Here is a 13,883-nt window from a genome sequence, read left to right on the forward strand (position 1 = left end):
TTTCTCTCTTTTTTTTTTTTCTTGTTTTTGCAGCAGCCATTTGGAGGAGAAAAGAGGATTGTTGTTGTCCAAAGCCAGGCTGGAATGCATAGGCTTTTGTGGATGATGCAAGTCATGCTATAAAGTTTTGAAACATTGTCGCGCCAGTGTTGCCAATGCATCACTTTGTTAGGGGGGGGGGGGACTCTAAAATTTGTCTGCCCCTTATGATGTACTCCTTGCAGTCCATAATAATGTTTGTATTGTCTTGACTACAGTGTGACTTTTCTATGAAGTAGGATGGACGAAAAGCAAGCACCTCTATACTGTCCGTGCACGTTAAAGAACCCCCAGGTGGTCGAAATTTCTGGAGTCCAGCCACTATAGCGTCTCATAGCCTGGGTCGCTTTGTGACTTAGACCCTGTAAATCAACTAGAAATCCAATAAGGGAGTAATTACTCACTGACATCCACCCAAGCGCAGCCATACGACTACAAAGGAAACCTGAACAGCTTTCTGAGAATTTTTCTTTAACTAAAATGTTTCTGAGAAAGCTGTACAGCTTTCCTTTGTAGTCGTTCGCTGCATTTGAGTGGATATCAGTGAGTAATTACTTCCTTATTATAATTCTACTCCACCTTGGGGGATTCCCCTAAATATTTGACCAACTAGAAACCCATTCAGTGATTTACACTTTTATGCTTTGAAAACAATAGTTTGCAATTCAGCATTGCATTACACACCAAATTTTATGGATGAACTAAATGAAATAACTGGGGACAACATTTCTTGAATTGTGCTTTATTGTGTACTTTTTAAAGATTCTCAGTTTGTAATCACAGCCTAGGTATTGTGTTACCTTTCCTCTGTTATTGTACTACTTCTCTCCTTCCTTCCTTCTCAGTCAATTTCACTGCTGTCCAAAGGGGGACAGAGTCAGGACACTGTGAGGAAGGCCAAGGTTGTCATAATAAAAAAAAAAATGTAGTTTTTTAAGATACTGCAGGCTGAAGAAGTATGAGGAGACAGTATGGGTAGCTTGCGTAGAGCTACTGCTGCACTTAATGGGATGAGGACCCTACCCAGAAAAAGCATTCAGAATTTTATGTAGGTGTGGCCCTAGTGTGGAAACAGCCTAGATGCTCACGTGTATCAATGCTAATTGTAAGTGCAGAATATATAATGTCTGTGCCATTGAACTAATCAGAGAAACTGATAAGAAAGGAGAGGTGGAGAAAAAAACCTATACTCCATCTCACTATTTGTTTGCAGCACTGCTCTCTTGTTAATCAGTGCTTCAGAAATGCAGCAAATAACTCTCCAAATACTTCTGCAGTGTTGAGCTATTTTTCAAGCTGTTATTGCAGTAGTTGGAAAGGCAGTTCTGCCTCTTACCTCAAAATGTGCAACGAGCATTTCATTCAGTGATTAAGTTAGCAGAGATAGCTTTCATGAACACAGCACTGCTGAGGCCATCTGTGAAGTTGTGCGCTGCCACTTACAGTCGGCCGATGTCAACTAGTATATGCAGCAGCTGCACACTGAATTTTTTCTCCTTTCCAGTAATAGAGCTACCAGTCGCAGAATGGTGAGCATGGAGGAACATATTTGTGCCATTCTCATTGCCTCACACCGGTATAGGTTCCACAATGCTGTGAAGCACTGGTGAGGCGTAGTATAGATTGACTGGTACAACGCAAGGTTATGTCATTCCCTTACTCCTTGCTAAGTATACATGCACAGAGCTCTGCTTGCGACAACCTTTCTACTAGGGCCCTTCATTCATTGCTTCAGTCGCCGACCGTTTTTTCAGACTTGACGGGACGTCCGAATAATCAGTCTGAAATATTTATGATCTTGAAGAAGCTCACTTTTCTGTGAAAGATCAGCTTTACAAATTGTAAACTTTGCCGCTCCCCATGTTTCGTTTATATGTCAATAATAGGGAGTTATAGCATAGCATGATCTGCTACTGCGATCATCTTCCGTGTGCCGGCCATGCTTACGCGCTGGCGTGATCTGATACGGCTGGCATGGCTGCCAGTGCACGCCGGCGGGAAGTATCCAGCTCGTTCAAGGCAGTCACCGCATGCGCTGTGGTGACCTGCAGAAGCACATTGTGCTAAGCTGTAACCACTACAACTCTCCAGTTAGAATATTGATCATTCATGCTTTCGTCATGTTCATGTCACTTGACCACATACTGTGAATCAGCTAGTTTATGCTCATTCCACAAATGAATGTATGTGCCGCACGAAGCAATAACATTCAGTTTCCATGGTTAATGACGGTATCGAAGGCCACAAGATGAAAAAAGTGAGCGGAATGACAGCTTCCGTGATTGCACCGTGAATGCCCTCTTCCTGCCCACGTTTCCCCACGGACGGAGGCGTCGGAGTGAGCCGCGGCGGACGATGAGCGTTCTCTTATTGCCACTGCTTCCAGTGGCAACAATAAACAGAGAGCCAAGCTAAAGCTAGTCCGTCTAAGCTTTCACGGCCGCACAAAACCGGGTTGTTTGCGACGATGCCCGCTCGTGTCTATGTCATGCCGAAAAAACAAGCCGTCAGCCAAAAAACATCTCTACAGTATTGCTGGCGCTGAAACTTGGTCTGAAAAAAAAAAAATCGAACTTTAGGACACCACATGGTCCGAGTTATCAGTCATGAAGATGTACGCGTTCCTGTGGGGAGCGTGACGGTTCCTGAATAAAGTTCAAAATATCGCGCAGGTCCAAATTATTGGAGTTCGAAAAATCGGTTGGCTACTGTACACGTACTTGGACATGCCTGCACGCTCCCACACCTTTTGTCGGAAAGCTTTTGATGGTCCATTCAAGTTTACCTGTTTGGTAGTAATAGTTAATATTGCTAATTAACTAGGGGGACAAATGGCAATGATGATTGGTGCTCTAGACTGGCAAAGCATAACAGTGGGCCTAAAAATTAATGTACAGAAACTAGAGTAATGTTCGGCAGCCTCGGAGGGGAACAGCAGTTTACACTAGAAGTGGTAAAGGAATATACCTCTACAGTAGAATGTCGTTGATACGATTCTCACTGGAATTGAAAATTAAAACTTATTATCTGGAAATTGCATTATTCAAAGCATGCCCCAAAAGGTCGCGAATTAAACACTACATGGCACAGAACTTGCTTCTGTTAAACGTAAAACTTGTCATTTAGTGCCACATTTTTTGTTTCTGAATGCTTTTGTTTCTCTGTTTCTCCTGAAGCAAGCCGTTCTGAAACTCGTGGAAACAAGTCACTGTTTCATCCTTTGCTCTGCACCGGCGGCAAAGCCACAAAGAGCATCTAAAACTTGGTGCGGGGCCAACTTCTTTTAGAGCGTCACCCGCAAAAGGTGAACATGTGGATATTTTATTGTTATGCAGCGGCAGGCTGTCAAGGCCAGCACTGTGGACAGCGGCAGCGAGGGTGCAAAAGCGTGGGACCCACTACGAAAATTTGGAAAAAAAAGAAGTAAATTCACAGTGACAAAAAGGTGGAGGGGGGAGGAGGATCATTATGCGTGCAAATAGTACTGAAATATCGGTCATGAGTGCTGCCTGTGGCTACGATCACTCCCCACTAGCACTTTTTTGTGCTGCCTTTTGGAGGGAAATTCGACACTACGCAAGTTGTTGATATATTTCAGTGATTGCATTATTCGAACCTACTGAAAATGTGATTTTAGTAGCTGTGAAAAAATGAATTGCTTCTGCAGTGCATTATCTGGGAACCAATTACTTTGAAAAATGTGTCATGCGGGATCGTATCAGGGAGATTTCTCTGTACTGAGGGCAGGTGGTGATTGCAGGTCTGGACCATGAGGTGGAAATTACTGGAATAAGAATGGGGTGGGGCATATTTTGCACATACTTTCAGACCATGAATGGCTGTTTGCCGACATCCATTAAGAGAAAAGTATATAAGGGCTGTATCTTGCCGATACTCGCCTATGAGGCAGAAGCATAGAGGCAAATGTGAAGGTTTCATCTTAAATCAACTGAGCTATGAATAGAAAAATGATAGTTGTAGAGGAAGAAAGCAGTGTTGTTTAGGGAGCATCTGCAAGTTAATGACCTCCTAGCTAAACACGAAAGGAAGTGTGGGCGTGTGCTGGGCATGTAATGCGAACACAAGGTAACCTGTGATTGCTATGGGTAACGGACTGGATTCCAAAGAGAAGGCAAGCGCAGCAGGGGACGGCAGAAAGTTAAATGGGCAAATAAAGGGGCTGCAGCTGACACAGGAGTGGGTTAATTCAAGGGTACAGAGAGGCATTTATTCTGCACTGGACTGAAGGGGAGATGCTCCTCAGGAAAGATTTTTTAAGTATTTGACTTACAATCATGAAACTTAAGTCATTGATAGCATTTTTAGTGCTGATTCTAAATATGGTCTTAGTTTCTATATATCTTGAATAGTTTTTGTGTAATAAGTCCTCAAGAGTAAAATATAGGGATTTTTGTGCACACGTTTTTTAGGAGAAAAATTATTTTTAAAGCAGACTGCTATAGCTCATATTGCTGCTTAGGTAAAGTATTAAGAGCAAAACTAGTTGAAATTTATTCACGATATCCTTCATATGCAAAACAATTCAAGAACATCAAAAGTGTATATTTTCGCTGCTGTTAGTCAAAGTTCAGAATTTTTGCAAAAAAATGTAGAAGAGATAGTGATAGTTCAGATAGATACATATTCCCATTCTGCACACATTGAAGCAGCTGTGTACAAAATTTCATTCGAATCCAACAATGTTAAGTACTTGAAAGTGTGTGCACAAAATGCCAAGAATGCTGAAAACTGCAAGTGGAGAAAAATGCATCTGAAAGTTTGAAACGTCTGTATTCTTAAAAAATATGACACAAACTCATTAAATTTTTTCACAAGATACAAAAATGAGTCTCAGACACAGCCATGTTGCTAAAATTCGCCTGCCCCATACATTGGCCCCTCATGGTCTTCGCAAATAGAGTTCGTTTGCCATGTTGCGGCGATGTGCTCGGGCTTTGGCTGTTTGGCAGTCAGACATCCTCTTCATTCTTCGCTGGTCATGGGAGCTTTTCAGCACAAGCTCTTTTGGTGGCAGCACACCAAGCTCCTGGAGAACTTGCTCAAAGCTACTGTGTCCCCTATTGAACCTGTTGCTGTCTCCACAACAGTTCTCGAGGCAAACTTGGTTTTTGGACACAGTAGCCAGATTTGCTGTTCGGGGACTCTGCTGCATTTTGTGTGCTTCCCTGTAGGCCCCAGGTGAGCAGCTTTTCATCAGTCAGACGCTCGTATATAGGTAGCATCGCCAGTCCCTGCGCTTTGGTCAAAATCGGAGTAAGGTCTGGCGCGGGCTCTCCCAGCGCTGTGGCTCGCTGGTGCTTGCACCAAGATTCTGCTTCTTTGGGGCAGTATTCATGGCTGTGAGCAGCGTCCGTTGAACAAGAGTGAAAATACGATACCCAAATGGCACGATACATTTTCTGGGCGCTGCCCCTATTACTGGTGATGGCTATCCTAATAGTTCTGCAATTTTTGGACAGCTCCATCCTTCAACTTTTCACCACATGGAAGAGGAGTCTTTAGTTTGAAGATGCTTCGCTACATGATTCGAGCAGTCTTCCTTCTCAATTGAGGTTTCACCATACACCTTCGCCTCGGAGACAGCACTAAAAGCTTTACTTGTCCGAACATAATGAAGTGCAGTGGTGTCTTCTGTGATGTTATTCTCATCCATATATGCACTGCTGCCTCAGTCTCCATCGCATGAGAGGAACATTCAGTATTCTTCTTGCAAACTGGGCCGTGGTATGCCTGCCATATCTCTTCGTCGCTTTCGAGGTGTTGGTGACGACTGCACGCGAGGCAGAAGTTCGACAGTACCTCGAAATCCAGGCACAAACCAGCGTCTACTGACACAGCTGTGCCAACGTCATTGTGGCTTTTGTGGCCCCGCTTTTGCCATGTGCCGTCAAACATTACTGCAACATCTGTGTCACCTACTTCCTCTTTTGTGAGAGATCTAGCTGCTTCCATGTTTTCCGCCACAGCTTTCATGGCCACAGCATGAACTTTTTTCCCGATCGCTGCAAAGTTTTTGTGATACAACAGCGTCGGCAAACTGTGAATGCCATAAAACCAAGACATCTGCCCGTGCTTGATACCAATCGCACGCGCTGCTACCACCATCTTGACGTTCACAGCAAAGCTTTCGCGGGAGCTCCCACTCTGATAGCTGTGGCTTTCGCTGGCCCGATCCGCACCTCCACCTGGCGCAACACGGCTTAAGGTGTATATAGACGAAAGTAGCGATGCAGGGCACTCGCTATTTTCACAGCAAAGCTCAAGAAAGGCCGAAAGACCCTTCCGTTTTTCGGGCGACTCGTGTACCGCAAGAGCACAAGTATGGCACGTTGGGCAAGCAGCCCCGCATACCAGTAACATAAGCACACTGACGTCACATATTCGTATCTCTGCACTTGTGGAATGGCGACTTTTCACTGTTCTGTCATTCTCGAGAAGTCCAATCTTGACCTCCGAGATGCTCACAAAGTTCACCGCGGCTTCAATTTCGTCCAAGTGGCCATTGCCGTGGTTAGGGGTAGCTGGCGTCTGGTCATTTTCCTTCGGCTGTCATTTTCCGTCGAGGTAGTCAAGGCTTGTGGCAGCGTCCTCCCCAGTACGCTTTCTTCGTGTGACCTTTCCGGGCTTGAAAATCACGCTGGTTTGGTTCGTCATTCATCTCGCAGTAATTATAGAAACAGACTGGAGAGATCAATGTGAATGGTGCACAAAGCGAAAGCAGACAGTAGTAAAAGGTAGGCTCCGCCACAGTTGTGCATTTCCCGGTGGCAAAGCTGTGAACGGCCGCCCGGCAGCATGTCGCCAGCCGGTGGCGACCGTTCACCACCGATCGGTCAGGTTGTTGTTGATAATGGTGACTGTACGACAACTGATGTCTTTGTACAATTAAGTTTTAGTGGAGGGTCCCAGTTCAGCCCCTGACTCTACAGGGGGACCTTCTCCTGAATGCTTACTTCATGTATTATATTCGTGAAGAAAAGTGTTCTGTGTTCTCTGATATAGTTATGCAGTGTCTGCTTTTTTGCCATCTTATTCGGAGATAATGTCAGATAGTTTCATAAGCTTAATGGAATGCTATTCATTTTGATGTAATTTCTTTTTCTTATGTGCTGGTGCATGATTGACAGCCATTCATATTTCTTCTTTTGTTGTCTTGCTTGTACGTATTGTGGAAGCCACTTTTCATTTTTTTTTAGGGGGGGGGGGGGCAGCTCTTGCTCCCCCCTCTTTTTTTTTTTTTTTCTTTAAGAAGTGCAGTTTTCTTTCTTTCACATATGGTTTATTGGTTTATTACTGAGCGATGATTTATTTTTTTTTTTCAGTATTCCTAGTTAGTGTCAGTGCTGTAAGCTTCTGAAAGTGGGCCTCAGCCATGCTACTTTCACAGCTTGTTGCCTCACTCCTATCATCTCATGCAAATGAACAAAAGAAAAGAAACTAACGCTGCTTATTAATTGCCAGAAAGAGAAGCCGCTAAACACTGTGGGTGCCTTCTTTTCAACATTGCCTGCATATGCAAAGCGACCTGGGTTGAATCCCGGGTGCGGCAGCTGAAGCGTTTTGCCTCCACCTAAACGCAAGGCACCTGCATGCTGTGTGATGTATCAATGTTCGAAAAAAAGCATGAAATTGGCAGTATTTGAATATTTGGAATTTATAATGCGATCAAATTTGCATTATTTGGCTCTTATTCGATACAGCAAATGTGGTATTTAAATATTTTTGAATATTCGGTAGTCACCAAATACTGCCAACCTTCATAAATTTCGACTACAGTATCTGCATAGATTATCTTAAGGTCAAATGTAAAGTGTCATGGAAACAGTACAAAGTCATCCTCTTCACTTTGTTCTCCATCGTTTACTACGTTGAGCAGACACATTAAAATGCTGCTGTGCTTGGACCTCAGGCAAAATTCCGCTTTTGGAAGCACAATGGTCAACTGCCTGCTTCGAATAACCGCAACCTGAAAGGATTAACAGCCATGACCTTGATACTTGTCCTGTTGTCCTCCCAACTCTTTTTGGCATTGTAAAGCGTTGTGCAACACTACCATCTCAAGCGATCCGATCGTGATCGTGTATATATTTCACCTGTTTTATGGTGCGACCTGCTGCAGTGGCCCAGTTGTTAGGCGCTGGGCTGTGAGCCAGAGTGCCCCGGTTTGAGCCCAGTAGTGGCAGCTGTGTTTTGATAGAGGTAAAGAACGAAAGGCACCCATTTGCGTTATGATGTCAGTGCTCGTTGAAGATTCGTAGGTTGCCTGAATTAGTCCAGAACTCTCCACTACAGCATTCCTCATAGCACGAGTCACTTACCTCTACTTACCAACCACCGCTACAATTGCCTGGTGCATTGCAACCTGTGCACCTTGATGGGCACTTAATAATAGCCGGGACAATGATAGGGGGATCCCCATCACTGAAGCAAAGAAGAAAAATTTGGAAGACGCTTAAGCTTCAACTTCAAGAGTGGAACGCGATAGCGTTATTGCACCTCGGGAGAGAGCGAGAAAACTTATTAAACGCAAGGGTATTGGGGCATCCTCGCACCGGTACCCGCACGGCCCGAAGGGGAGAAGCGGGTGAGTGAAGATAGTGATCTAAAAAAAGGAAAGACGCTTGATTCTACAACCCGTGAGGGTGCATGGCGAAACGTCGGGGGCGAGTGGCGCGTCACGTGTCGGGGCAGCGCCGCACATTGCGAGGAGGGGTTCTTCTGTGTTTGCCGCAAGATGGCTCTGCATGTGCGCAGAGCGCAGAAGAAATGTAGCGGAAACGTACTTCGCTACACGTGTAACTGTGACTTCTGTAAGTAATATGCTCATAATTACCGATATACACCGCAGTATAACGTTCTACGGCACATTTCTAAGGCAACACCACATTCACTAGAAGCGCTTTTGTACCGCTTTCAAGCATCGAACTCGTGGCTGAGTGGTAGTGTCTCCGTCTCACACTCCGGAGACCCTGGTTCGATTCCCACCCAGCCCATCTTGGAAGTTGCTTTTTATTTATGAAGTGCATGCCAGGATTTATCGCGCACGGCCAACGCCGCCGATGCCGACGACACCGGCTTTTCTGCGACACGAGCTCCTTAACGCTACCGCGTTAAAAAAGTCCAGCTGGGCAGTTTGGGTTTGTCAGTTCTGTCACCATTCCACGGTGACAATGGCTGGCTGTTGGTCACACATTTGCCAGACATCCTAAGCAAGCTGCGCGCTGCTTTCAGACAGACGCAGTGTGGTGCACCCCTGGTCACTTTCACTTCAGCAGTTTGTTTTGAGATCAGTAACCTTCACCACAATTTTGCCAGTTTACATTTCTTTTTTTTTTTTCTGGAAAAGGCAGCTTACTTCATATCCAGCCATCCGTCATATTATCTTTAGTTAGTAAGTCAAACCTCGATATAACGAAGTTCTACTTTCTGCTGAAAATGTTGTTAAATCGCGAATTTCGTTACGTCAAGGTTCCAATGTTCTAGCTGCCCAAATAAAGTAACAGGTTCGAGGAACACTGCTATTAGATGGGAACTTGTAAATTATGAATTCAGGAAGTAAGCAAGAAATTCTAGCAATAACAGCTGTTGTTCTTTTGTGTATTAGGAGAATGGTAGCAGATGGCACGAATGCATCATTTTTCTCCATGTGAGCAAAGCAAAGAGCGAGCACAGTGCCTTGTACCCTAAGCCACTGCCAGATATCGCCACTGGCATCATCATCATCATCCACCGTTTGAATCCATTGAAAAGTCATGAAGACTTTTCAATGGGGACGCTGTTATGGTGGCTAGAAGGGGAGGTGAGAGCATCACAGCGGGCTGCCCATGCAAGCGTGTGTCACAGCCATTCATGCTGCCAAGAGGTGGCGTGCACGTTGCAACTTAGATGTGTCTCTGCAGGCGCTGGTCTTGGTCACTGGCAAGCAAGCATGCTTCAACCTTCAACGCTGCAGGCGCACATGTTTTTGCTGCTCGGGGCTTTCTCGTTACATTTTTCGCAGTCAGCTTTTTCTTTATTCTGGCGCCCTTTTTACATATAACATGTACTGAGCACATGGGCAACAACGGAGAAACGTTTCAATTGCCAAACATATGGTTTTGCATCTGGGTGCATCAGCATACATCTTCGCCAGAAACAACAGCAAGAATCGCTCAGCCTCGTCAAGCGACGAAGGAAGGCAGATTTTTGACAGCGTGTACTATTTACCACGCAGGCAGGGCGCCACATTATATGTCGCAATAAATCTTCCCTATTACCTCGATTAGAAGAGTTGTTCTGTATCCGCAAACAAATATTCGGGAGAAGGGATCACTCCGTTACAGTTCCTGATTTGAATTAAGTCTGCAAAGTGTGTCATTTTGTAGTCTAGCGAAGGTTCCATCTAATGGAAATTTCTTTGTTAATAAAGAACTGGTCTCTGAATAGCCGCAAACAGTGATTGAAAGATGGATAAATCCAGGGAAAGCTTCATCGGCGCTCACGGGTATAATTACAGTTGGGTGTCTGATTATTGATGTACGTGATTGAAGCGTTTGCACCAAGCGACCTACTCCTCATTCAGCTGTCTCGCCTTTCTACATGTCCCGTTCGTTTGAGCTCTTTCTTCTTTCCGTTCAACATGAACAAACCCAGCTGTGCATTGTGACGCATTTAAAGAAAGCTGACACTTGGCGTTGATGAGCCATTATGGCACTGTGAATGTGGTCTGAGAGCAAGAAAAATTTTTAAGTGGTGAAGCCCTAGCTCTGGAGTCAAATTGTGGAGAATGCTAGTCTCACTAGGCTCAGTGCATGTGTTCAGTTAGAACAGTGTTTTTGTGAACTTTTGCCTTCCTGGCAGGCAACATTGCAGCTGTGTTGTGCACGCAGGCGCTTTGTGTGGAACTTCTTCCGGCTGGAAAATGAGCACCTGAACAACTGTGGCAAATTCCGAGCGGTGCGGGACATTTCGGTGGCTCCCATCGATGCTGGGAACCAGGCACTCTTGGTACGCATGATGGACGAGCCTTGTGGTGTCGTCAACCGTGGGGGCCGGCGGGACCTCCGAAAGCGTGCCAACAAGTGAGGCCGTTTGTGCACACATTATGCCACTGCACAGCAAGGCACGGCTTCACAAGTGGCTGCTGGATCGGCTTCAGGCTTGGCTTGGGGAGGGGAGCAGCAGCACTTTGGGTGTAATGCTGTGCACATGCGTGGATTCTGACTCTTTACACTGACTCTGGGACACATCGCCCTTCCGTGTCTCGAGTGGTGTCTGCACTTTTGCTACCGTGTTGTGTGTACTGGTCTGGCACTTTTCTCTGGTTGGCTGCTTCCGGGCTGCCTTGTCAACGGGAGGGGAGCATGATGGGGAAGCATGGTCTGTGTGCTGTGTGGATGTGTTTACTTTGCTTGTACGCTGGTTTTGCCTGCTTTGCAGCCACCTTTGTGTCATTTACTGCGCACGCTTTTCTTTGCTTTTGTGCCCTGAAGCTAGTGCCAGGGCAAGGTTGTTAACCATTTTTGCTCACATATCTTGTGCTGACTGACTGCCATGTGTAGCCGTCGAGGTTGCTTGGCAAGGTTTGTTTACTTGATGAATGTGCCAACCTGTTTTCCCCAGTTCATGAGCTGGCTGCATGAATTTGTTGCTGCGTGATCACAGATGGCCTTCAAGCTGACACTGTTCTCGGTTCTTTCTGCCACAGTGGTTCACTAGTTGTCTGAACCAAGGTTTTTAATTAGAGCCATGCAAGCAGCACAATTTTGGATGCAAAGCAAATTTTAGTATTGGGTATTGGAGCTGTTGTTCCCTACAGAGGAGAGAAATCTCTATATATGTAGCCAGGCGTTTGCGTGCACTTCCTGTGTCTGTAGTTGGCCCTGCTCGGTTGATGTGTGCTCGAGCTGTGTTGTGGGCTGCTTTATTCCCAGGGTTGCCCGAATGGCCAGATACCTATAAGAGTTTAACTGATCTGGTCGAGGGTTGAATAGAATTGAGAAGCAGGCATGTGAATCGTGCCTCATGGAAAATTGCTGATTGCTGTTTTTGAGTCACTAAAAGTTAGTGTGGCAGTGGTTGAGGAGACTGTCGAGACAATTGTGGCTTCATCTGCGTCTAAGGAAGATGAAGCTTTAATTGAACCAGAAACTAGATGGTGAAGTTTTGGAAACCACGCTCAAGGCATGACTAGTTGCATATCCTGCAGCATCCACATAGACTGCACTGGCACGGCCGCTCGATGGAAGCGCACTGGGTGCGGCCTGCTGCGTCGCACCGCCGTCAATGGGCAAGCGCGTCCTTGGGGAGTTTACAGTTGCGCCTGCTATTTCTGCTGAGGGCACCACTGTTCAGGGACACGTCGCCGCCGGGGTCGCTGGCTCTGAGCGCGCGGTTTGCTTCCTTTCTGGACGCGTTCGCCTCGCGTCTGCGTGGTAAACGCAAAATTTTTTGTGTACGCGTGTGCAAGCATGTTAACGTTGAGACTGGATGCGTTTGTTTTTTAAGGCGAAAGCCATTCTAGTTAATGGAGCGAAAATCTATGCGCAGAAGCTGTGCCTGTTATCTGTGCGTCACATCTGTGCACTGGTGTGCCAGTCGCAAAAGCGGACGTGCAAGGAGGGAGATTAGGAATGAAAATGATTGATGGTGATAGGTAATCAATAAAAGTTATAGACATTGATAGAGATAATGACTAATGCTAATGACTAATAATGGTTAATAATGACTAAAATGATTTGTAATGACCAGTATATCAAACTACGACATGTAATGACCGCAATTCATTAGAAATGAGTAAAAGTGCTTAGCGATGTGTGGTAATAACTATAGCTAGGCATGACTCGTCATTACTGTTAATAACTGCAAAATGACGAATATGTGAAACGACGACATGTAATGACCACTGCTGATACTAAATGAGTAACGTGCTTAGTTATGAGTGATAAGGGCTACAATGACTACGCAGGCAGACTCATCATGACTGAGAAACGACCAATATATCAAACGACGACTTGAAATGACGAAATGTGGCAAACGATGAGAGGCAAATGATAGGAGAAGGGTAGGCTTTCGCCGTCCTCCGCTTAAGAGACATCTAAAAGACCCTCTAATTTTATCTGCTGAGCTCGCTTCAGGCAGACACAGCAGCGAGGAGTGGAAATGCACTCGCTTCCTCTGAAATGCTTCCTGTTGCAGGAAATATAGTCAACTGGACCAGTTACAGGTTAATGAAAACCAAGTACAATGGAGGCTTGATATACCCCGCAAAGGAAGTAATCAAGCTTTGTCAGCTTACGCACACCTTCATTAACAGTATGATGAGGTCTGAAGAGGTCCGGCGAAGTAGCAAGCTGTGTAAACTTTTGGTTTCATCATTGTTTTCTCACTGTGTACAGTACCTGCAGCTAATCTATAAAAACGATGATCGTGCCCATGCTAAGGCGCTATGCAAGATATCTTTAAGTTGCTGCCCCCACTGATAGCGAGCTGGGCTGGAAATGTCAACTCAACAGTGGAACGATGTGTATGGCTATGGCATAAACCTCTCTCAAGAAAGGTTTTCCGTCTGCGATTGGTAATTTTCTTCTTTTTTTTGCGTGGCCATTAAATAAGCGTACTTGGCTGCTCGCTGAATCTCGGCTGCAGTTGCGCTTTGACGCGCGAACATTCTTGTGATCACAGCTGAGAGTTTCACAACAGCAACACTCAATGCGCGTTCTTCCATTGAAAATTACGAACCAGCAAAATTGTATGAGTTTGCGAGCAGCCAATAAAGGTAGTAATAAAAACTTTCGGCGCATATACGTAGCACCTTGAGGCAGACCGGCTCTATCAAGCGTGCT

At 45.4% G+C, this 13,883-nt stretch overlaps 1 protein-coding gene across 2 annotated transcripts in view; it reads left to right on the forward strand.

The window, feature by feature from the left end:
• LOC146184129 (solute carrier family 53 member 1-like) overlaps nucleotides 1–13,883 on the forward strand; it is a gene marked incomplete at its 5' end in the record, with an annotated part of 108,317 nt that overhangs the window by 81,428 nt on the left and 13,006 nt on the right. Inside the window, 1 exon segment of one of the 2 annotated variants that reach the window (XM_084609292.1) lies at nucleotides 10,929–11,120. In XM_084609292.1, the coding sequence (XP_084465418.1) occupies nucleotides 10,929–11,120 (192 nt within the window). 2 annotated transcript variants of the gene reach the window in all.

The sequence above is a fragment of the Amblyomma maculatum genome, chromosome 7 (assembly GCF_055883805.1).
Source record: "Amblyomma maculatum isolate TAMU_Amacu chromosome 7, ASM5588380v1, whole genome shotgun sequence".
Taxonomy (NCBI): Eukaryota; Metazoa; Arthropoda; class Arachnida; order Ixodida; family Ixodidae; genus Amblyomma; species Amblyomma maculatum.